The following is a 25,906-nucleotide window of genomic DNA, read 5'->3' as shown; positions in this document are numbered from 1 at the left end:
TGTCATCTCCATTTGTAGTATAGTGCCAGTAAAACTAGTTTGTTTTCCTGACACTATAGTGGTCTTTTAAATAGCAGTGTCTATATGTTTCATTTGGAATTTAAGTCAATAGAAATGACTTTCTCGGTGCAGGGAAACGTAAGAATTTGTTTAGACCTGCACGGTTACTTCTAGGTAAAAGGTTGAGAAATACTAGTTTAGAAGACCTTAATAAATAAATAAAATAAATAAATGTATAGATTCTAATTTGTCTTACCTCGCAAATAATATCCCTTTTGGCATGAAGAGCAGTATGTTTCATTTTTACATTCAAGGCACCCTGATGGACAAGCAAAGCATATTTTTCTACCACTGTCCCCGTATGTCTTCTGTGGACAGTATCGGCGACACTGGTGGCCATATCTAAAGCAAAGAATAATTGCTTCAATTAAAATATTGCAAAATTCAAGAGTTAACAAATAGCATATATGTAAAGTATACAATGGGCTTTTATAGAAATTAACCATTTTTAAAATGCATTGCTGGTAGACAAGTTAAGTGTTAGTTGGTTTAACCGAAGGCAAAGTAGACAAGTTTGGACTAAAATAGTCTGTCGGATTATTCACTATTATTCACTAAGGCATGAATTGCCAGTACTACAAAAGGAAATTACAGTGAAATTCTAATTTTACACTAAAATAGCTCATCTGAAAACACAGCTGACTTTTTTTTCCAATTCAGCCTTCTTGGCCTAAAAGTTTAAATTCACTTTGAATCCACCTATAATTCTTGACTTGATTTCACTCATTAATGTCTGTATTTACCATCTTACTAAATAATTTGTTCTTGCAAGCAGAGTCAAACTACTTGTTTATAAACTGTTTAAACAATTATAGTCTAAGAATTTTGTAAAATGAGAATTTTGGGACATTTTGAATATTTTATTTTTTTTAAATCACAGTGTACCAGGAATAGAGGCTCTTACTAGGTCCTCATTTTAATATTTAAGCTTTTTCAAATAATTGAATATTTTTGGACAAACATTTAAAATTACTTTTTCAAGATAATAAAATATCCAACAATATATCATATATGAAACAGTGCATCAACATTTCAAAAAATATAAATATATTAAATTATTTCAAAAGTTTATCCAAAAATATGAAATCCTTTGAAAAGCCTATCCCAAAAAATAAGTCAAGGCCTAGGTCAGCTGGTATGTAAAATAATTTTAAAGGAAAACTGTCCTCAGTTTTTTATTATTGAAAATTAAGGATTACTTGCATTATAGCCTCTGTGTGTATTATTTTCTCATGCATACATATGTACGTATTCTCTTTTCAGTGTATTTCTTGACAAATCCCTGATCTATGGGAGCAGCCATCTTTAGAACTCTTCGATCGTTAGCACAGCTTATCCAACCAAAAAGGATGGAGGTAATGAAAGGTTTTGTTCATGAAACAAAAAACAAAGTTCAGGGCATTAAAAATGCACTTTGCAAAGGATTCAAGCCTCCAAATTATGCTGGGTCTTAGCAGGTAAATTATGTTTCTGTCACATCCTGTTCTGTTCTGCGTAGATGTCTGGCCTTGGTTTCTGGAATCCAGTACTCTTTTTACAATTCTTGCTAAGTTTTTCTTGGTTTTTCTGGTTTTCTATTCTATGTCTGGTTTTCTTTATGCTGGGTTTTCTGGGTTCATTCCTTTTTTTCCGTTCCTGGAATTCCCAGTCTCCTGGATTCCTTTAAATGTTTGTTTGTTGTTGCCACACCCCTTCCTTTGCCAATTAATCCTTTTTGTTTTAGTCTGGTCCTGCAGGCAGTTGTCTCATTACCTCTGCTCCTTTCCTTGCAGGTAAGTACTGTGTGTGTTTTATTATTATTTATTTAGTGATGCATATCTAGGCAATTAGAACCCACCGTAATTGGAGTACTTTGGCACAGTGGTGGGCTGCATACATCTTGACCATTTATGTCTGGTTTTCTGGTTTTCTATTCTATGTCTGGTTTTCTTTATGCTGGGTTTTCTGGGTTCATTCCTTTTTTTCCGTTCCTGGAATTCCCAGTCTCCTGGATTCCTTTAAATGTTTGTTTGTTGTTGCCACACCCCTTCCTTTGCCAATTAATCCTTTTTGTTTTAGTCTGGTCCTGCAGGCAGTTGTCTCATTACCTCTGCTCCTTTCCGTGCAGGTAAGTACTGTGTGTGTTTTATTATTATTTATTTAGTGATGCATATCTAGGCAGTTAGAACCCACCGTAATTGGAGTACTTTGGCACAGTGGTGGGCTGCATACATCTTGACCATTTATGTATGTCTAAATCTCCAATGTTTTACATATATCGTACTTAGTTATGTCTCCTCTTGTTTTGCCTCATATCTCTTGTCTTGTTTTATTTTGTCCTCCCAGTTCATGTACAGTCCTTTTCTGCCCTGTTCATGTTTCCGGCATGTCTTGTGTACATGTTCTGGGTTCTGCTTTCTGTCCTGCTCCGGTTCTGGGTTCTTCTAGTCTTGTCTTGTTATCTTGTTTGGTGCCTATTCTAGTCTTGCCATGTTTCTAGAACTGGATACATATCTGCTGCAGAGCCTCCCTATCCAGTTCCTGGGAGGTCTGCATATCAAGCTCCTAGCTCTGGGGATCCACAGAAGCTGCATCAAGGCCCTGGTATGTGGCCGCACAAATACTGGTGCTCAGCATAAGGGGGCGTGTGGTTACCGTGCACCAGGCCCTGATAGTCTATTGCCTTGCTGAGACTCCCATCATCATCAGGAACTCAGGGGTCCCGGTCTCCGTACCGCCACCTGTGACAGTTTCTAACCAAAGGAGGCTAAAGATGGCAGGTCCACCTGATCTAAAAGAAAACATGATTCATCAGACCAGGCAACCTTCTTCCATTGATCCATCTTCCTGTTCTGATGCTCACATACCCATTGAAAGGGCTTTTGGTGGTGGACAGAGGTCATCATGGGCACTCTGATCGGTCTGTGCAGCCCCATACTCAGCAAATTGTGATTCCTGATTCCTTTCTATCATGGCCAGAATTAAATTTTTCTTGTGCTACAGTAGCTCTTCTGTGTGGTTGGACCAGACCTGCTAGCCTTCGCTCCCCCCTTACGTTAGTGAGACTTGAGCACCCATGACCCTGATGTCGGTTACCTGGTTGTCCTTCCTTCCACCACGTTTGGTAGGTATTAACCACTGCATAGCTGGAACACCCCAAAATAAATGCAGATTTGGAGATGCTCTGACCCAGTTGTCTAGCCATCACTATTTGGCCCTTATCAAAGTCTTTCAGAGATGTTATAGATAGAACACTTTCAAGTAATTTTCCTTGACATATTAGGTAAAATTATGATTTTGTGTGTGGCTAGATATGATTGCATCTAATGATTTAGTGTAGTGTGGCGGCATTGTTTATCCGACTGTTGAAGTATTTTTTTTTTTAAATATTTGTCACTTTTATCACAAACTTACAGAAAATACCCTTCTAGGCAGCTGATGCAAATTTCAGGATCATCTGTTTGGAGAAAAAAATTGCCAGTTTTAGCAGCAGTGTGGTTTGGGTACATTTATAATAACATTTGGTTGAGTCTACTCAGGAATGTAACCGTTGACTTTTGAAATATCAATAATAATAACAATGATAATAAAATGTATTTTAACAGGAAGGGTGTATCACTGTCAATGTTGGTGGGTGCTATTGTGCTGAACTCAAAAAGTTGATGAGCTGAGTTCCCTTTGCCAGATTTTAGACACTGAGCTGACTGCTGTAAACATCTGGAATCACGTTCAGCAAACTAGTACTATTAATTTTGAACAATCAAATATTTTTTGCATTTAAATGTAATGTATTTTGTTTCTTTATTTAGCTGAGTAAGATTTTTTTTTCTAGATAAAAAAAAGAAAATCCAGAAAAGCACATTGTTAAATAAATCAACATTACATAATTTAATGTATTAACAATATCAAATTAAAGGGACACTGTAGTCCAGGGCCGGATTAACATAGGGGCTGATGGAGCTGCAGCTCCAGGCCCAGGCCCATGGAATAGGCCCATTTTAAAAAAAATTTACACACTACTCTTAGGTTTTCCATCTGACTGGTATTTTACTGGCACAGCCGGTATTTGAGGCTTCCTGACTGTGCCGGTATTGCAGTAATACCAGCAATACAAATGCAGGTATTTTTCTCAGAATAAATGGAGATTACTCTGCAATACCAGCACCGGCCAGTAGGGGTCACTGTGTGTGGAGAGAGGCAGGTATAGGAAGTTACAGCATATCCCTGCCTCTCTCTACTACTCACTGATCCATGGGGGAGCAGCAACACAGCACAGAGTCCAGACAACAGCTCTACAGTAAGTCAGGGATGGGGGGAAAGATAGTAGGGACACATGGGGACACTGAGACACTAGGGGACACTGAGACACTAGGGGACACTGAGACACTAGGGGACACTAAGGGACATATGGGGACACTCAGACACTAGGGGACACTGAGACACTAGGACATATGGGGACACAGACACTGGGAGACCTGGGAACACAGACACTTGGGGACACTGGAAAACATGGGGACACTGAGACACTAGGGGACACTGGGACACTGGGACACTAGGGGACACTAGGGGACACTGGGACACTAGGGGACACTAGGGGATGCTGGGACACTAGGGGACACTGGGACACTAGGGGACGCTGGGACACTAGGGGACGCTGGGACACTAGGGGACACTGGGACACATGGGGATGATGAGACACATGGGGACGCTGTGAGACATAGGGATATTGGGAGACACTATGTCCCCATTTCTCCCAGTGTCCCCATGTCCCCCAGCCAGTGTCCCCAAGTCTCCCAGTGTCTGTGTCTCATGTCTCTCAGTGTGCCTAGTGTCCCCATGTGTCCCTATATGTCCCCATGTCTATGTCCACAACTGTCCCCATGTCTCCCAGTGTCCCCAAGTGTCTTTCTCCCAGCCAGTGTCCCCTAGTCTCCCAGTGTCCCCTAGTCTCCCAGTGTCTGTGTTCCCATGTCTCTGTGTCCCTAGTGTCTTAGTGTCCCCAAATGTTTCAGTGTCCCCATGTCTCAGTGTCTGTGTCCCTAGTGTCTCAGTGTCCCCATTTCTCCCAGTTTCCCTAAATGTCTCAGTGTCCCCATGTCTCCCAGTGTCCCCATGTCTGTGTGTTCCCGGGTCTCTCAGTGTCCCCATGTCTCTGTGTCCCCGGGTCTCACTGTGTCCCCAGTATCCTAGTGACATGGGGACACACTGAGACATTGGGACACTGGGAGAAATGGGGACACTGAGACACTGGGAGACTAGGGGACTGGGCGACATGGGGACACTGACACTGTGATACATAGGGACACTGAGACACTGGGTGACTTGCGAGACTGAGACACTGGGAGACAGGGAGACATTGGGAGCAATCCATCTATACAGCAGAATCAAACTGTGAGTAGTTTGTTGGTGATTTTACAGAATTTTCTCTGATGTCACTCCTTGTGATTATACAAATGATTAAGGCTGGTATTTTTTCCCAAGAAAGGTGGCAACCCTAACTACTCTTCACATACTCTTGCTTAAAGGAGCACTACAGTGTCAGGAACACAATCATGTATTTCTGACCCTATTATGTTAAAACCACCACCCTGGCCCCTTCTTGCCTCCCTGTCTGCTGACATCATCAGAAGTGGTGGTCTGAGCAAGTTACAATACTTGCCCATAGGATTGGCTGAGACTGTTAACTAGGCAGATCAGGGGCAGAGCCAGCACAAGTCCAACATAGCCCTGGCCAATCAGCATCTCCTCATAAAGATAAATTGAATCAATGCATCTCTATGAGGAAAGTTCAGTGTCTGCATGCAGAGGGTGGAAACACTGAATGGCAGTGCTGCACACTAGGCAGTACTGCCCCAGGAAGCACCTATAGCAGCCATCTAAGGAGTGGCCAGTGGAGTTATTTTCTCTGAAAAGACAGTGTTTACTGCAAAAGGCCTGAATGGAATGATTTTACTTACCAGAACAAATACAATAAGCTGTAGTTGTTCTGGTGACTATAGTGTCCCTTTAAGTTTGGAAGCTTAAGAGGGATGTATGGGAACAAAACCTGTGTGGACTGGCTGACAATAAAATTAGTTTAGGTAATGCTGTTGGTCTCTCTAACACTGTGGTATGTCCCCTCCTTTCTTCTACACTCACTACATACACCTTTTCTCTGTCTCAGACTGTATACCAGGAACTTCTGCCTGCTAGTAAGAAGATAAGGAGACAAGTGGACCAGTGAGTGCTAGGGGACAGTCCTTAGAAAGCATGGAGTGAGCGCATCATTAGACGCATTTATGTCAAGCTCCGAATGCTGCCTGCATAGTATGCCCTTAGTTGGCCAGCCTGCAGGATTGGCGGGCAGCCTGACATGCATTCATGCCAGGCTGTCCTTCAAATTCTTTGGACAGACATGCCCCCTTTTTGGGCATGTTCTCCCCTTTTGGCAGGTCTGGTGACGTGATTCGCACCAGTGGCCCACCCTTTTATCCCGCCCATTGACTTCCTGCTTCACTGGACACTGCTGTTAGGGGGTATGGATTTACTTGAAAGATGAAAGCATAAATTAGAGAGAGATTAGCATAGAGTATGTGTTTTCTTATAGCTGCATCCTATGAGTTTCCCTCCAACACCATCTCCATCAGATACATGACGCTTGGGATGTATGACCGTTTTAGTGTTTTTGGTCGATAAGATTCTGTAAATAGGCCCATCATAATTGTCAGCACCAGGCCCACTGGGCTCTTAATCCGGCCCTGCTGTAGTCACCTGAACAACTTTAGCTTAATGAAGCAGTTTTGGTGTATAGAACATGCCCCTGCAGCCTCACTGCTCAATCCTCTGCCATTTAGGAGTTAAATCCCTTTGTTTATGAACCCTGGTCACACCTCCCTGCATGTGACTTGCACAGCCTTCCAAAAACACTTCCTGTAAAGAGAGCTCTATTTTGTGCAAGTTCTGTTTAATTAAGATTTCCGTATCCCCTGCTATGTTAATAGCTTGTTAGACCCTGCAAGAGCCTCCTGTATGTGATTAAAGTTTATTTTAGAGATTGAGATACAATTATTTAAGGTAAATTACATCTGTTTGAAAGTGAAACCAGTTTTTTTTATTTCATGCAGGCTCTGTCAATCATAGCCAGGGGAGGTGTGGCTAGGGCTGCATAAACAGAAACAAAGTGATTTAACTCCTAAATGACAGTGAATTGAGCAGTGAAATTGCAGGGGAATGATCTATACACTAAAACTGCTTTATTTAGCTAAATTAATATAGGTGACTATAGTGTTCCTTTAAAGTGAAAAACTAGATTTACCAATAATTTAATTGCAGTATGTTTTTGAGAACAATCTAATATCTTAATATCATTACTCCTATCACCACCTTTTGGTAAACAGTACATGAGCTTTTAAGTACCCTGGATTCAGAGGAATGCACAATCAATTATTTTTATTTTAAAGCAATTAATCGAGTGTAAATAATCAAGAGTATAAAGTAAATATAAGTAAGATTGCTATCACCAAAAAGGTTTTTCCATAGTTTATTTTATTAAAGAATGTACTGTATTCTTATATATGAATAACAGCTGATTCTACAATACAATGTATCCTCCTCATTCATTTTTATTATAATGACCTTCATTTTTAGAGAAATTGGACAGTAATTACAAGGTTAATATGTATGTTTTACAGTTGCCAATGCGATGCAAGTCTATTCATTGCAGTATGAAGGTCAGATTATTTTTTTAAATAAAGAATCTGAGTACGATGTCCTATATCCAGTTTATTGGGGCAGTTTATACCTATATTAAATAACTCAACAGGATTATGATGCAAGCTTCAGGGATCATCACGATATATTAATTAATCCTAATGAACTGACACATAATTACCATGCATAGATTAAAGAGTCATATGCATAACACAGAATAGTCACATTATTATGTGATACGATACTTAATACAATACACCAGGGCTTGAAATTCCAAGTCCTACCCTATTAGACGGAGCCAAAAGTTACTCTTGAATTAGGGCCAGATTAACATAGAGGCTAATGGAGCTGAAGCTCCTGGCCCACGGAATAGGCCCACTGATTTTAAAAAAAAATAATTTTGCACACTGTGCAAATGGTCTTGCTGCTTCAGTCTATCAAAGACCGAGGCATGTCCGCTTAACTCCACTCAGGGGCAGTATGTGTGTGAGGGGGCAGTATCTGTGTGTGTGTGGGGCAGTATGCGTGTATGTGAGTAGGCAGTGTGTGTATGGTGGAGCAGTATGTGTGTGTGTGTGAGGGGGCAGTGTGTGTGTATGGGGACAGAATGTGTGTGTGTGTGAGGGGCCAGTGTGTGTATGGAGGGCAGTGTGTGTGAGGGGTGCAGTGTGTATGGGGGGCAGTATGTGTGTGTGAGGGGTGCAGTGTGTGTGTATGGGGGGCAGTCCGTTGCACCCCCCTGGACCCGCCATTGATTCTACACTCATTACATCCACCTTTTTGCTCTGTCTCAGACTACATACCGGAAGTAATAATTGGGAAGAAGAGGAGTAGACAAGTGAGTGCTGGGAAACAGCAGAAAACTATCCCCAGAAAGCGCATAGTGAGCTCATTATTAGACACGCTTGTGCCAAACTCAGGGTGTTGAAACAGTTGTTAGCCTGCATTGATTGGCAGACAGCCTGGCAGGCAGCCTGGCATGCTAGTGGCCAAGTGGAATTTTGAGTTCTGACATACACTATCTGCATTAAGGATTAACCGCTATGTGCAATTTTAAGTTAAGACAATGAATGTATCAAGTGTAATAGTAACATAATTCATTTTTAGGTGGGGAGTATTGAAAAACAAAGGCAGAAATTATCAAAGTATGTTTCCTGAAACATTTCCTTTAAATGTTTGCCTACAGTAGTTTACTCAGACAGCCCCTTTCACATAGTATTAGTGGGTAGAATACTCAAAGTCTTAAAGTGCACTATGATTTAAAGTGCACTATGATAGTCTAAACCATTACAGAAGTCTATTCTCAAGTTTTAAAAAAAGAACCAGCAGACACACAAGGAGTAGTGTAAAGGGAACAAGTCATGAGTATATTCTTAAATTACTGAGTAACCTGCGTGGAAATCAATGGAATATTTTTCATGATATACACTTGGGAAATGTTTTTTTTTTATATAAAACCCCCATCATGGTTGTTTATTTTTAAAATTATTTTTTTTAGAGGTGTACTTATAAAAGACATTGTTTCGTAAAAGTACCTCGTTATATCGTAGAAAAACATAACGGAATGGATGTGTCATAGGAGCTATTTATTTTCTCTTCATAGTCATGTAACCCTCTCATTGACAGTGCTAAAGGTGATACTATTTAAAGATTCCTTACCTGATGTGCATGTTTTACACCCGGATTCACAATCAAGGCACTCTCCAGTCTCAGAATCCTCCACTTGACCTACGATATATTTAAAATATAAAGAAAATATATAAATTTCAATCACCCACCAAAATACATTTTTTTTTTCTTCTCTTTTTTTATTGCAATTTGATTCTATTGCCCCACTGAATTCAATGAGATACTGAGAAAAAAAAAAACAATAAAAAGAAAAAAAAAACATGCATTTATGGTCAAAACAACTATATTAATATGATGGACAAGTGTGTCCCACTTCGTTGTTGTTCAGCATTACTGTATGCTAGACTGGTGTCCACAAGCCCTCTTGGGTTGAGGCTACTGGTCGATTGATCTGACAGCACAAAAGCTATCAAACTTTGGACAACAACTCTTGGCTAAACCCAAAACCCAAACCCAAACCCAAACAAAGGTGAATGCAAAAGGCAGAAATTTACTTTCACAGTAGCCATGCTGCTACCAACAGGTTGGGCTTTAGGTACTGGTAGAGTCCTGTTTTTTATTTTGTCAAACATCTCGAGTTTCAAGTTTCAAGTCTCAAAACTAGGGGAGTTTCATGCAAATATTTTTTGCCCCATAACCACAATAATGTGCTGTTGATTTCCTATTTAATAAATGCAAACTACCATCTAACACTCACCAAAGTAAAAGCAAAAGTGAAAATAATTCAGCTCACCTGGTTAAAGCTTTATCAGTTCTTTATCAGTGCTCTCTCTTCCAGAAACAGTTCTAATCTAAATGGGGTATGGTCTTACAAGAGATCAGCTAGAGCCAAAATGTTCTGGAGATAGATGACACTAACAAAGCACTGTTACTATGAGACGTAGTGTCGGATTATTTGTGACTTTCCAAAAATCTTTGAGCAGCCTAGCAGTAGTAGACCTGAGTGGGGACTGACCAAATGGAAAAAATACTGAGTTTTTGTCTTTTCTCAGTTTTCTCATAACTTTGTTGGCAAATTTATAGGGTTGCAGAATACTATTATTAATGTCAACAATTGCAGTTGCTAAACCTTGCATTTCCAATTTATTCTCTGGATCGTGTAATAATTCTGAAGCTCCATTGGTTCAACCACTGAGGACTTACAAAGAGTATCATGTAGCGAAACATTGTTTAAAATTCATGGTTCACAATAAATCTTTAATCATTTGTGTGTTTAAATGGTTTACAGCCACATCAATTAAATTGCCTTTTATAAATTAAATTAATAACAGTTGTTTGTAGAACAGTGTCTCTTGTAATCCTACAGAGAAATGGCAATAGATGAATTATCTGTATTTTTAAAATTATTTTAGGCATGCACAGGGAGCCCATGTGTGATCAGATCCTAGTTTAAATTGCATAAAATATGCCATTTCTATGCAATCTACTGTTTCTCATGCCTGACCAAATGGTATTTGATATAATAAAATTTGCAGATTCAACATGTTTTCCGTGTATTCAGTATCCTTTCAATGTGTATTTTGAAGATAACAGGCAGAAGGGATGAATACCTATTTATTACACAGTCTGTCCACCTGTGCAGCCTTATCATCGTGGAGCAGAGCTCAAATAAGAGACTTTTTTTAATGTGCTTTGTGCATTCAAATGAATTTTGCAGGAATTGTACAATTACTTTTAAATGTCTAAATCCCTTTTAATTTGTATTTAGAACTGTCTGAAGTTGTGTGTTTTATATTACATTTAAAATCAATGTATACTAGAGCACATAAGGGAATTTATTTGCAACAAAATATTAGGAAGTATCAAATTAATTTTAATTCCTCAATCGAAAGAAATTTAGTTTCTGGTCCATTGAATCTCACTGCTTGGAGTTAGTCTATTCTCTAAGACATAATTATGGAGGTTTCGGGGGGGGGGAATCTATCTGCAATCCCTCTATTTCATAAATGCACAAAGGTCTTCACCTATGACTCATATACATTAGGTGTATTGTAATACCCAGGGAGTGGGGAAGAAGGGTGGCTCTGGAAAATTACATAGTTGATGCAGAGTCTAGTTTTAATCCATAAAGGGCATAAATCACCTAAATTTTCCGTTCGCGAATGGCGAATGCGAACTTCCGTAAATGTTCGCGAACGGGCAAGCCGGGCGAACCGCCATAGACTTCAATAGGCAGGCGAATTTTAAAACCCACAGGGACTCTTTCTGGCCACAATAGTGATGGAAAAGTTGTTTCAAGGGGACTAACACCTGGACTGTGGCATGCCGTAGGGGGATCCATGGCAAACCTCCCATGGAAAATTACATAGCTGATGCAGAGTCTGGTTTTAATCCATAAAGGGCATAAATCACCTAACATTCCTAAATTGCTTGGAATAACGTGCTTTAAAACATCTATGTATGATGTTGTATCGATCAGGCTACGCCCACTTTACAGTGACAGACCAAACTGCCCGTTTAACGCACCGCAAACAACCGCAAACAGTCCATTTGCGCAACCGCAATTTCCCCATTTGCAAAACGTTCGTGTGTGGGGGTGCTGGAATGACGTGGGCCAATGGGAGCCTGAATCAACTTTTGGCTCCCACTGCCCCTTTAAGAGCGAGCTCGTGACTCGAGCCGTGCTCCTAGTGCCAGGCGGGACACGTGACCGATCACTGCGGTCAGTGCACGTGGCTAAGTCAGAAGAGGAGATCAAGCCGCATGCGGCTCGTGTAGAGGCAGGAGTGATCCAGCCACACGCGGCTCAAGCTTAGGAGCCAGGTCGGTCCCAGGATAAGGTAAATACAGCCACAACCACTTATCCCAATCACACACCTTTCCTAACGTCCTATCCCATTAAAAGCATATTACCGCATATTTAATAAAACAGATAGACCCCCTACTTCATCCAGGTTACCGATCGATGGTTCGATTATGGAGGATAATGTATAATAAACACAGGTTACTGGCTATGGAGGGGATAATGTATAATAAACACAGGTTACTGGTTGTGGGAGGATAATGTATAATAAACACAGGTTACTGGCTATGGGATGATAATGTATAATAAACACAGGTTACTGGCTATGGGAGGATAATGTATAATAAACACAGGTTACTGGCTATGGGAGGGATAATGTATAATAAACACAGGTTACTGGCTATGGGGGGATAATGTATAATAAACACAGGTTACTGGTTGTGGGAGGATAATGTATAATAAACACAGGTTACTGGCTATGGGATGATAATGTATAATAAACACAGGTTACTGGCTATGGGGGGATAATGTATAATAAACACAGGTTACTGGCTATGGGGGGGATAAGTTATAATAAACACAGGTTACTGGCTATGGGAGGGATAATGTATAATAAACACAGGTTACTGGCTATGGGAGGATAATGTATAATAAACACAGGTTACTGGCTATGGGAGGGATACTGTATAATAAACACAGGTTACTGGCTATGGGAGGATAATGTATAATAAACACAGGTTACTGGCTATGGGAGGGATAATGTTTAATAAACACAGGTTACTGGCTATGGGGGGGATAATGTATAATAAACACAGGTTACTGGTTGTGGGAGGATAATGTATAATAAACACAGGTTACTGGCTATGGGGGGATAATGTATAATAAACACAGGTTACTGGCTATGGGAGGGATAATGTATAATAAACACAGGTTACTGGCTATGGGGGATAATGTATAATAAACACAGTTTACTGGCTATGGGGAGGATAATGTATAATAAACACAGGTTACTGGCTATGGGGGATAATGTATAATAAACGCAGGTTACTGGTTGTGGGGGGGATAATGTATAATAAACACAGGTTACTGGCTATGGGAGGGATAATATATAAAAAACACATGTTACTGGCTATAGGAGGGATAATGTATAATAAACACAGGTTACTGGCTATGGGGGGATAATGTATAATAAACACAGGTTACTGGCTATGGGGGATAATGTATAATAAACGCAGGTTACTGGTTGTGGGGGGATAATGTATAATAAACACAGGTTACTGGCTATGGAGGGATAATGTGTAATAAACACAGGTTACTGGCTATGGGAGGATAATGTATAATAAACACAGGTTACTGGCTATGGGGGATAATGTATAATAAACACAGTTTACTGGCTATGGGGAGGATAATGTATAATAAACACAGGTTACTGGATATGGGGGATAATGTATAATAAACGCAGGTTACTGGTTGTGGGGGGATAATGTATAATAAACACAGGTTACTGGTTGTGGGGGGGATAATGTATAATAAACACAGGTTAAGGGCTATGGGGGAGATAATGTATAATAAGCACAGGTTACTGGCTATGGGGGGGATAATGTATAATAAACACAGGTTACTGGCTATGGGAGGATAATGTATAATAAACACAGGTTACTGGCTATGGGGGGGATAATGTATAATAAACACAGGTTACTGGCTATGGGAGGGATAATGTATAATAAACACAGGTTACTGGCTATGGGGGATAATGTATAATAAACACAGGTTACTGGCTATGGAGGATAATGTATAATAAACACAAAAACAAAAAAAAATACAAAAACAAAAAAAAGAATGCAGCTTCAGAATTAATCTAAATTGTATGCTGTCTAGGAGGTGGGAGGGTCTGGGAGGGAGGGTCTGCTGCTGATTGGCTGGAATGTGTCTGCTGACTGTGAGGTACAGGGTCAAAGTTTACTCAATGATGATGAATAGGGGGCGGACCGAACATCGCATATGTTCGCCATCCGTGGCGAACGCGAGCAAGCTTTGTTCGCCAGGAACTATTCGCCAGCGAACCGTTCGGGACATCACTAATGAGCGTCTTAGCAGGTTGCAATAGCAAACTGTGATACCATGTAAAATAGAGATGTATTCAAGGTTTCAACTAATTGCTACAAAAATATAGATTAAGAGTTTAAAATTTTGATGGCTCCTTAAAATCACCCATCTTAGTAAAAATATATGAGGATTCATTTATACCATATGGCCATATAGTGTTAAGCCCCCGATTACATTTTTATATGGGGAATATGTATTAAGAATATGTTGCTGACAGAGTGGAGGTATTTTTGGGAGGGGTTGGGGATGACCCAGCTGTCATGGTCCTTATTGGTACCAATGACAAAGTCAGAGTTCAGGGAACTAGGAAGTAATATTATATTTCAGAAATATTACCTGTGCAACGCGCTACAGCAGAAAGGCAGTGGGTGATTAGAGAGGTCAATACGTGGCTGAAGTCTTGGTGCAGGAAAGAGGGTTTGGGGTTTTTAGAGCACTGGGCCGATTTTGCGCTTGGGTACAACCTGTATAGCAGTGATGGATTGCACCTAAACGCAAGAGGGTCTGCTGTGCTGGGGGATAGGATGGCTAAAAGGTTGGAGGAGATTTTAAACTAGTAGTAGGGGAGAGGGTCATAGCATTCTAGAAACTTAACATAGGATAGAAAGGAGATGGGCTCAAAACAAAGGGGGTGGAGATGGGGGAGGGGAAAGCTCAGAACAGAGGAGGTATGTAATATTGATAAAAATTCCCACAAAGTACAAATGACTCATGATAATATCAAATGTATGTATACTAATGCAATGAGCCTATTTAACAAAATGGGGGAACTAGAGGCAATAGCATACACTAAACAATATGATTTAATAGGCATAACAGAAACATGGTGGGATGAGACACATGACTGGACAGTTAACTTAAATGGGTACACATTTTTTAGGAAGGATAAGAAAAAAAGAAGGGTGGTGGGGTATGTTTGTATGCCAACCATGAGTTAAAGTCAAATGTTAGGCATATGAAGTGTGACAAGGAAAATGTGGAAGCTTTATGAGTAGATATCTGCTTGGGGCAAATGAAGGGAAATCAATTATTGGTTGGGATATGTTATAAACCACCTAATGTAAATAATAACGACAGGGCTGCCATCAGACATTTCGGGGCCCCTGACACAGTTCAAAGTGTGGGCCCCCTGGGCCCGCCCCCGAGGACCCATTCTAAGTCCACCCATAAGGATGGCCTGTGTGGTGCGTAAAATGGATACAGATTGCACATTTGTATAATGAATGTAGTTTTGTGTGTTTTAGATAAAGTGTGTGTTTGTGTAGTGAATGCAAAGTGTTTGTGTTGTGGTTTTAGTGTGTGTATGGTGATTGCTGTATGTGTTTTTGTTGTGGCCTTAGTGTGTGTAAGGTGAATGCAGTGCGTGTTTGTGTTGTGGTTTTAGTGTGTGTATGGTGAATGCAGTGTGTGTGTTGTAGTTTTAGTGTGTGTATGATGAATGCAGTGCGTGTTTGTGTTGTGGTTTTAGTGTGTGTATGGTGAATGCAGTGTGTGTTTGTGTTGTGGTTTTAGTGTGTGTATGGTGAATGCAGTGCATGTTTGTGTTGTGGTTTTAGTGTGTGTATGGTGAATGCAGTGCTTGTTTGTGTTGTGGTTTTAGTTGTGTATGGTGAACGCAGTGCGTGTTTGTGTTGTGGTTTTAGTGTGTGTATGGTGAACGCAGTGCGTGTTTGTGTTGTGGTTTTAGTGTGTGTATGGTGAACGCAGTGCGTGTTTGTGTTGTGGTTTTAGTGTGTGTATGGTGAACGCAGTGCGTGTTTATGTTGTGGTTTTAGTGTGTGTATGGTGAATACAGTGTGTGTTTGTGTTGTGGTTTTAGTGTGTGTATGGTGAATGCAGTTTGTGTTTGTGTTGTGGTTTTAGTGTGTGCATGGTGAATGCAGTGCGTGTTTGTGTTGTGGTTTTAGTGTGTGTATGGTGAATGCAGTGTGTTGTGGTTTTAGTGTGTGTATGGTGAATGCAGTGTGTGTTTGTGTTGTGGTTTTAGTGTGTGCATGGTGAATGCAGTGCGTGTGTGTGTTGTGGTTTAAGTGTGTGTATGTTGAATGCAGTGCGTGTTTGTGTTGTGGTTTTAGTGTGTGTATGGTGAATGTAGTGTGTGTTTGTGTTGTGGTTTTAATGTGTGTATGGTGAATGCAGTGTGTGTTTGTGTTGTGGTTTTAGTGTGTGTATGCAGTGTGTGTGTTGTGGTTTTAGTGTGTGTATGCAGTGTGTGTTTGTGTTGTGGTTTTAGTGTGTGTATGGTGAATGCAGTGTGTGTTTGTGTTGTGGTTTTAGTGTGTGTATGGTGAATGCAGTGTGTGTTTGTGTTGTGGTTTTAGTGTGTGTATGGTGAATGCAGTGTGTGTTTGTGTTGTGGTTTTAGTGTGTATGGTGAATGCAGTGTGTGTTTGTGTTGTGGTTTTAGTGTGTGTATGGTGAATGCAGTGTGTGTTTGTGTTGTGGTTTTAGTGTGTGCATGCAGTGTGTGTGTGTTGTGGTTTTAGTGTGTGTATGCAGTGTGTGTTTGTGTTGTGGTTTTAGTGTATGTAAATGTGGGGGCTGCATGTAAAATAGGGGGCTGCATGGGGTGGTGGGGGGTGGGAGGGGAGCCTTTTTGGTGGTATTTATATTGTATTCCCCCGTCCCTGCTTCTTACCTGGCCAGGGAGGGGGGAGATCAGAGTTACGGGCAGGAGCAGCTGGAGAGTTAAGATGGTGCTGGCTTGTCCCCGTCTGCATTCTACAGGTAGCCGGGGCCCGAGGTGAACATATAGATAGCGATAATCGCTATCTATATGTGCACAAATGAAATGTGGGGCCCGGGACTCCCTGAGCAGTCCGGGTCCCCCAGGACCACCGGGCCCATGACAACAGTTATGGTTGTCATGCCCTGATGGCGGCCCTGACTAATGAGGAAGAACAGCTGTTAGAGCAAATTGGGAAAGCTGCAAATCTGTTTAACAAGTTAATTATTGGGGATTCTAATTACCTGGACATAAATTGGGATAGAGTGACTAGTACTTCAGCAAGGGGAATCAGGTTTTTAAAAGTGTTAAATGACACCTTCATGTCACAACTGGTACAAGCACCAAGCACCAACTAGAAAGGAATCTTGTCTGGATCTCGTTATAACAAACAATGTTGATCTTTTGACCAACATTCAAGTAGGAGAGCATTTGGGAAATAATATTCACAATATTGTAATTTTTTAAATAAACTCAAAAAAGCAAAAGTATAGCAAAACGTATCATCTTAAAAAAGCCAATTTCAATAAGATTAGAGCAATTCTACAACAAATCGACTGGCATAAACTCCTTAGTTAAAAAAAAACAAAACACTGAGGATAAATGGAAACTCTTCAAACAAATATTAGAAAGGTACATTTCTCAGTATGTACCATTGGGTAATAAATATAAAAGAAACAAAACGAGTGGCTAATCTAGAAAATGAGAAATTGATAGCCAAAGAATCTAAAACCAACCCCAAACCTTTTTTTAAGTATACAGAAAATATATAATGGTGAGAGCACTCAAATACATGCAGTTAGACTTTTTTTTACCAGTACTGTCTTGGGTCTATATCTAAAAACAACAAGACATAAAAAGAAACATAGGGTAATATTGTCATGAATGTATATAATGACCATAAGATATAAAAATTCCAATATTACATTTTTAAACTGTCTTTTTAAATTATTTTAGAATACATGTTCAAAGGACTGAAATTAATTTTTATTTTTATATATATCTTATGGCTATTCTCCTTTAATCTAACAATACCTTTCCTCTATTTTTTCCCTTTAGAAGTTTTTTAGTAAGTGTTTATATTCCTATTTATGCCTAATTGATTGATTTTACTAAGAACTGGCAAATTATGTATTGCAAGGACATTCCAAAATGGCGCCCGTAATACTTCCGGTACACGGCGCCGGAATGATGTCATGACGTGCGGGACACGTCTGACGACCGATGATGAGAAAGCGGAAGTAAGAGAACACGGACACCGCGGAAAAGAGCGTCAAACTCTTCATAATATAAACGGAAACACTGGAGATGAACAGACAGCACCACTTGAGAAAGGCTTCTTTGACGAAACGCGTCAAACATTTTATGGACAATTTTAAATTTGTATTTGAGTTTTAATATTCTTTGATTTTGTATCTAATAAATAAGTTTTACTTTGATCCTGTATCCTGGAATAATTGTAAAGTTTACATCCAGAGAAGACTCATCCTACATCAATACAAGACGTCCAGTCTAAAAGGCTTTCATCTCCATTACAAGTTCATAGTCTGAGTCAGCTTGCATAAGTGACTCAGAGCATGTGAGTTTAACCAGTATCTTATGGTCATTATATACATTCATGACAATATTACCCTATGTTTCTTTTTATGTCTTGTTGTTTTTAGATATATACCCAAGACAGTACTGGTAAAAAAGTCTAACTGCATGTATTTGAGTGCTCTCACCATTATATATTTTCTGTGCACTTTAAATTTGTGTGGTTGAGTGATTCACAATAGGTGATAGTAGCACCAAACTGTACTCTTTTTCCCAAAAAAAAAAAATGAAAGTGTAGGTACACTGGAAACAGAGATGGGTCTGTTAGTTAATGAAGACCAGGAAAAGGCTGAAATTTTAAATAACAATTTTTTTCAGTATATATTAATGAGGATCCTATGGCAAGAGGTATGCAAATGATTGCTGCAAAAAAACTTGCAGATAACTTGTGATTGTATGATTCGAGACAAGGTGCTACAGCAGTTAAAGAAAATTAATGTAAATAAAGCTCCAGGGCCTGACTGTATTCACCCACGAGTACTTAAGGAGCTAAGTGGGGAAATAAGTGAACGTCTGTATTTAATCTTTCAAGATTCTTTTGTTTCAGGTATTGTACCTGGGGGATTGGAGGAAGGCAGATGTCGTTCCTATATTTAAAAAGGATTCAAAATCCTTGCCTGGAAATTATAGACCAGTGAGCTTAACTTCTATGACTGGGAAAATATTTGAAGGGCTATGAAGGGATAATAATCAGGAATTCATTGGGAAGAACTTTGTTATTAACAATAATCAGCATGGTTTTATGAAACATAGGTCTTGTCATACTAACCTAATTGCATTCTACGAAGAAGTAAGTAGAAGAATAGATCAGGGTATTGCAGTGGATGTGATCTACTTTGATTTTGCCAAGGCATTTGATACGGTATCTCACAATAGGTTAGTCTTCAAACTAAAAGAAATTAGTCTAGATGAATATTCTTATTCTTTGGGTAGAACATTGGCTTAATAATAGAGTACAACGAGTTGTCATTAATAGTACATTTTTAAGCTGGACAAAAGTGGTAAGTGGTGTCCCTCAGGGTTCTGTTTTGGGACCGCTTCTATACAACATATTTATAAATGATCTTGAAATAGGCATTAAAAGACACATATGACACAAAACTTTGTAAAGTAATACAATGTGAGCATGATATTGCTTTGCTGCAGAGGGATTTAAATAAATTGGGGGGCTGGGCACTAAAATGGCAGATGAAATTTAATGTAGAGAAATGCAAAGTTATGCACTTCAGGGTCAAGAATGCACAAGCAACTTACACCCTAAATGGTAGTGAATTAGGGGTAACCACACACGAGAAGGATTTGGGAATTGACAACAAATTAGGATTTGGGAATTGACAACAAATTAGGCAGCAACATGCAATGTCAATCTGCAGTTGCTAAGGCCAGTAAGGTTTTGTCATGCATACATAGTGGCATAAATTCTTGAGATGAAAATATAATATTGCCTCTTTATAAATCGCTGGTAAGACCACACCTTGAACACGCTGTGCAATTTTGGGCACCTGTTCTAAAGAAGGATATCATGGCACTAGAACAAGTGCAAAGACTAGCTACAACATTGATAAAAAGGAATGGAGCGTTTTAGTTAGGAAGTAAGGTTAAAAAATGTAAACCTTTGGAAAAATGGCGCCTCAGAAGGGATATGATAACATTTTTCAGGGCCAGTACAAACCATTATCTGGAAATCTATTCATAAACAAGGCACTGTAATCTATTCAATACATAGGACACAAGGTCACACATTTAGGCTGGAAGAAAGGAGATTTGATCTAAGGCAAAGAAAGTTTTTTTTTTTAACAGTAAGAACTATAAGGATATGGAATTCTGTGCCTGAATAGGTGGTTTTATCAGAGTCGATACAGATGTTTAAACAGCATTTGGATAAATACTTCCAAAAACATAACATACAGGGATATAACTTTGAATTAGTGGGGTAATAACTGCTTGATCCAAGGAGATATCTGACTGCCATTTTGGGTTCAAGAAGTAATTTTTTCCTAGTTTGTTGCAAAATTGGAAGTGCTTTAAGCTGGGTTTTTTGCCTTCTTTTGGATCAACAGCAAAACATATGTGAGGAAGGCTGAACTTGTTGGACACAAGTCTCTTTTCAGCTATGTAACTATATAATATATGTCAGGGTACCGCAAATGGCAGTCTGAGGCGGCCGCGCGGCTCGCGGCAACCTCCCTCCTACCTGCGCCACGAGTGGTCGCTTCACAGGCTCACACCGCCTGTGGCTCCTTCACATTTTTGCTTGATGCGAGCGGCGGTTTCCGTCACCCGGATGCTTCCCACGGCTGCTCCCCCTGGTGGCAAGTCGGACACTGCACGCTTGCGTACAGCATGTGTAAATAGGCGCCCGAGTCAGTCACATGACAGGGCGCACAAATATGATGTCATGGGTCAAAGTGGAAGGCTCAAATACCTTTTACGTGTCATAATTAATTCCAATCGAAAGTTAGCCAATCAGAATCCTCCTAAGCATATTTAAACCTACCTCTTCCATGTCTTATTGCCCTGTTGTGGTCTTTTGATAGCCTAATAGCGCGTATACTCTGTCCATTCGTTTGATTTTCTGGTTAAAGAATATTGGCTTGTCTTACTGTTTATCCTATTTCTCTAACCCCTGACCTTGGCTTGGCTTATCGATTATTCTGTCTCTCTGGTTCCCTCTGACTTTGGTTTGTATCTTGACTTCTCTCTGTGTGCACAGCCCGGCCACTGTAAGGACCGGTACTGCACTTCCTGTGTCTGTGTTCTGGCAGTGTGTCTGGTTCTGGAGTTCGTGACAATATATTTGTATGTCCAACTATATGAAACACTTTGAGAAAGCCTTGTTGAAGGTCAAACACGTCAATGTTATTGATTATTATATTGTTTCTACCTTTATATTTATTTTTAGAAGTAAATAAAGTAGCTTAACTGTACAACACCCCTGAACCTACCCTATTTTCTTTCCTTGGAGCTGGTGAACATACCACCTAAGCCCTGTGTACTGAGCAAAACCGATATTTTGCTACACAGAAGTGAGTACTTCTCCAAAATATGATTTTATGTTGTATTATTAACAGACAACACTATATTTTGTATTTCTTGTTTTTATCTGCATATATTCACTATGGGATTTCCTACCAGCAAGCAAGATTCTTAAGTGGGCATTATAACACTTTATGCTGCTTTGTGGGAGCCAGTTGGATGCTTCAAAATCTGTGAGTGTATTTTCACTTATATATTCGACTATATACATCATATATACCAATTGCTGTACCACAACATACAACACTAGATTGGGATATGTGTTCTGTTCATCTTTCATTCTCCCTGGAGCACTTGCCACTAAAGATATCTCCAAATGGGGATTGTACTGCTCAGGCGTATAAAGTAGAGCTACTTCGACCTCTACATACAATGTTTCCCCATTTGAAAATATCCTAAGGCACTACTTCCTTCCTCCATCATGTACACCTTTTATGGACTGGAAAAGAGAGACTGCGGTTTGGGTTGTCTAAGCCAGTGTTTCCCAACCCAGTCCTCATGGCACACCTACCAGTCCAGGATTTAGGGGTGACCCAGTTGTGTCTAAGGTGTTTTTTCTTTTCTTTTTCTAAAAACACCTTAGCCACCGCTATGTAATCCCTAAATCCTGGACTGGTAGGTGTGCCTTGAGGACTGGGTTGGGAAACACTGGTCTAAGCTGCCTCCATCATTCAATTATATGTGCGAGAAACCTGATACACTTATACTTATAGATATATATATGTATAAAAGTATATATATATATATATATATATATATATATATATATATACATATAATATATTTAATAAATAAATATTTTTATTTCTGCTTCTTATGTTTTTCCCCCTATTGGTTATCTTTTCTCTGTTGATCTGTGAATCAAATGGTGTGAAAATCAGTGTATTTTAAAATATATACATTGTATTATACAGTATTATGTATATATTTTGCAGTACATTGATTAATTCATTTTCACACCCTTTTGGTTTGCTCTTATGATTTAGTTACCGAATCAACATTTGGCAGAACTGAACCAGCATCAATTCAAATTTCGTGTGTCCCGAAATATTTTCTATCTTCAGAAAAAATGATTTGGCAGAAGAGAAATGTATTTCCTTGCATAAGTCTATACATTTTATATTTATTTTATTTTATATTTATTGCTTTAGAATATGTAAACTGTTAATTTACAAGGTAATTACATAAGTCAAAATATGGCTACTACAACATACAGAAAGAAAGAAATAGAGTTTCAGCTGTTCCTAAACAAAAAATATAAATGCTGACAATAGTGTAATATTGCAACACTGCAAATCACCAGAATTACATTGGTTGCATTCACAGGACGTCAGAAGATATCGTGCCTCAAAGCCACCCTAGGCTATATCTTCTGACATTCTGTAAGTGCAACCAGTATTATTCTGGTGATTTGTAGTGTTGCAATATTATACTATTGTCTGCATTTATATTTTTTGTTCAGTAACAGCTGAAACCCTATTTGTTGTTTTTTCTATGCTTGTATAGATGAGACGTAGTTGATATCCTGATAAAAATCTGAATATATTTCTATATCATATGTAGCTATATAGAAACAATTCTAAGCAATGGCTATGAAAAAAAAAATGCTAATCAATTCTGTTTTATAACAATAAATGTTTGGTTTTGTTCTGTACCTGGCAGGCATTGCATTAAATAGCAGGCTCCGTTCTGTATCTTGTAGTTGGCCTTGCATTTCTGGCAACTGTTGACATTGCTGCATATATCACAGTTTAGTGGACATGATTCACAGGTGTACGTGTTGTGGTCTTGGTAAAAGCCTCTGGGGCAGTGTATTTTACAGCGACCGCGATGAAGAAACCGTTCTATCCCATCTTCATCTGAAAAAACAAATTTAATAACCTAACAACATAAGCATAATTTACTTACACTTCTAAAGTCGGCACCTAAAAAAAAACATCTCCCCATTAAAATATAAGTGATAATCATTATTATTTACTAAAGTGAGATTTGTTGGGAATTAAAAGTGAATTTCTAATTTAAGGCCACAGAAGCCAAACTAGTAGCAAAGCTGACTTGGAGAATTGTTACACTTGTTACATTGTTAGATATTTATATTTATTGTTATACTTGTTAGATATTTTGGCCTTAATTTGAAATTGTTTTAAGAGAGAATAAATGAGTGCCCTAAATGTATTTAAAATGTAACCTTTAATAGTAATAATAAAATCTAGTATAAGTCCCATCACTAACTATAACTAGACAGTATGTTTGTCTCTGGAAACTTATGAACAGGACCTTTTTTTTTTTTACCAAATTGTATATACTTCAGTTTCTTTTCAGTTTACATTAGTGGTGAAGATCTCTGTATACTTTTGAACAGGACCTTTTTCCTTATTGTATATATTTCAGTTATTTATTACTTTACTTAATTGTATATACTTTAGTTACTTAAGAGTACGCATATACTTTAACTCTTTGCTAACTGATTTATAAGACTGTGTACACCTTAGGGTTTTACACTATACACGTACCTTGTATAGTGTATTATTGTGTACATGCATCAGTACAACAAAAGATAATTACTCAGTTATTGTGGTTTGCAAAACTATATTTTGCGTACACCTCCACATAAGATTTCTGTACACCTTAAAACAGAACCTATTCAATTCTTGTATTCCATTATTTTTTGTGTCTACAGGGTATCTCCACATATTTTCTTATTTGATAGTCACTTATTAGAGAGTGTATATACCTTAGTTTATTACCATTTGAGTACTACCCTTACCATGGGACTTATACTAGATTTTATTATTACTATTAAAGGTTAAATTTTAAATACATTTAGGGCACTCATGTCTTCTAGTCTTTGGTTAACCCCATATACGAGTGCTCCCCTAGCTTCCACTTTTCTGTTTTGTCTTTTTAATTTGAAATTGACTTTTAATTCGCAATTTTACGTTAGTGAATAACCCTGTTTGTATTTCCTAACAATTTTGGAAGTACTGAAACTTTTTCAAGTTAATTCTAATAATCCATTATAACCAAGATGCATTCCACTACAAGAACAAGATTGAGGAAAAGTAGGTTGACATGCTGTGAAATTTGCCTGAAAAAGTGTTAAAAATACTAAACAAAAATGGATTACAGTCACATTTCAATGTACATAAACTTAATAACTAACTATACCTATTTAAACAAATACATAAAAGAAAACTATTATCAAGGGCAAAGTGAAAAACCTAAAATATACATTGAACTAGTGTTTAAACAGTAAGCATTTACACCTCTAAGGCCAACAATTAAAATCAACGTTCATTTATAAACAATTTAATTTACAAGAAAATCGTGTTATAAAGACAGATAAAATATCAGCAAAATTATTATGATTATAAAACAGCACGTTTCAAAAAACAGCTTTGGGATTATAAAATGAGAGCCCCTACACTTAAAAGATTATTTAGGGTGCTAAATACGTAAAATGTGTTTTTTTCAACCATATTATCTTATATATAATGCTCATAATTTCTTCGTAAAGACCTCTATGATTTATTTTACTACATTCTAGTTGCTAGGTTAAAAAAAAAATACAAGTTGAACATTTTAAAACCCGAAGGATTCTAGATTTGTACTTGATAACTTAAACTACAGCATGAATTGCAGCCATATTTACTTACCGATGCCACACTCAGAGCATTCATACGGCTCTTGGCCAATACATTCTTCACAGGTAGAATGGCAATCCACACATTGTGCGTTGAGGGGAAACTGCCCATTCGGGCACAACATAGAGCATACAGGATGCAAACTACATATAGTAAACAATATTAATCTGTATGTTTTTGTTTCTTGCATTCTCATTTTTTTCCTGCAGATTTCTTTCGTAGGAAGTCTTTCGGCTAGCAGGTGCACTTTCACAATAGACTGAGAGTGTTTTTTTTTTCTTGATAGAAATTCTGTTTAGAGTATGAAATCCGAGCCACACACTGGTCAAACCGGTCTGTGTCCCAGGAACTTCAATGTTAGGATCACATTCCTTCCACAATTATTCAAGGAAAGCAGTTTTGGAGAGGGACGGGATGGAATGTTAATGTCTGGACTGCAACAGTATACCTGCAGTGCAATTTATCAATGTTCCTGTAGGTCCCCTTGGCAGTGTAAAGGTTAAATAGATGCTGCAAGCACCACAACTATGTTTGCTCCTTTTCCTGTGTTTCTTTATCTAATTTATTGTAGAGGTAGCTATATGCCCATCCTCCATTCTATTTTGTTTTGAGGTGAAGTAAAGTTTTCCTTTGACCCTTGAAAGGCCTTGTATGGCCATAAAACATCTAAATGATTCACACAAGTGCTCTCTGAACCAG

At 38.7% G+C, this 25,906-nt stretch overlaps 1 protein-coding gene across 1 annotated transcript in view; it reads right to left on the bottom strand.

The window, feature by feature from the left end:
* The window catches only part of LOC134603294 (proprotein convertase subtilisin/kexin type 5-like), a 218,336-nt gene extending 192,943 nt beyond the window's left edge, over positions 1-25,393 (bottom strand). Inside the window, exons 1-5 of the mRNA XM_063449140.1 lie at positions 25,220-25,393; positions 23,219-23,422; positions 9,388-9,456; positions 3,454-3,496; positions 257-402 (exon numbers count right to left, since the gene is read on the bottom strand). Coding sequence (XP_063305210.1) covers positions 257-402; positions 3,454-3,496; positions 9,388-9,456; positions 23,219-23,422; positions 25,220-25,331 — 574 coding nt within the window. The 5' untranslated portion in view covers positions 25,332-25,393. The remainder of the gene's footprint in view (positions 1-256; positions 403-3,453; positions 3,497-9,387; positions 9,457-23,218; positions 23,423-25,219) is intronic.
* Between the last annotated feature and the right edge of the window lie 513 nt (positions 25,394-25,906).

The sequence above is a fragment of the Pelobates fuscus genome, chromosome 3 (assembly GCF_036172605.1).
Source record: "Pelobates fuscus isolate aPelFus1 chromosome 3, aPelFus1.pri, whole genome shotgun sequence".
Classification (NCBI taxonomy): Eukaryota; Metazoa; Chordata; class Amphibia; order Anura; family Pelobatidae; genus Pelobates; species Pelobates fuscus.
This window is presented reverse-complemented; position numbering and strand designations above follow the sequence as displayed.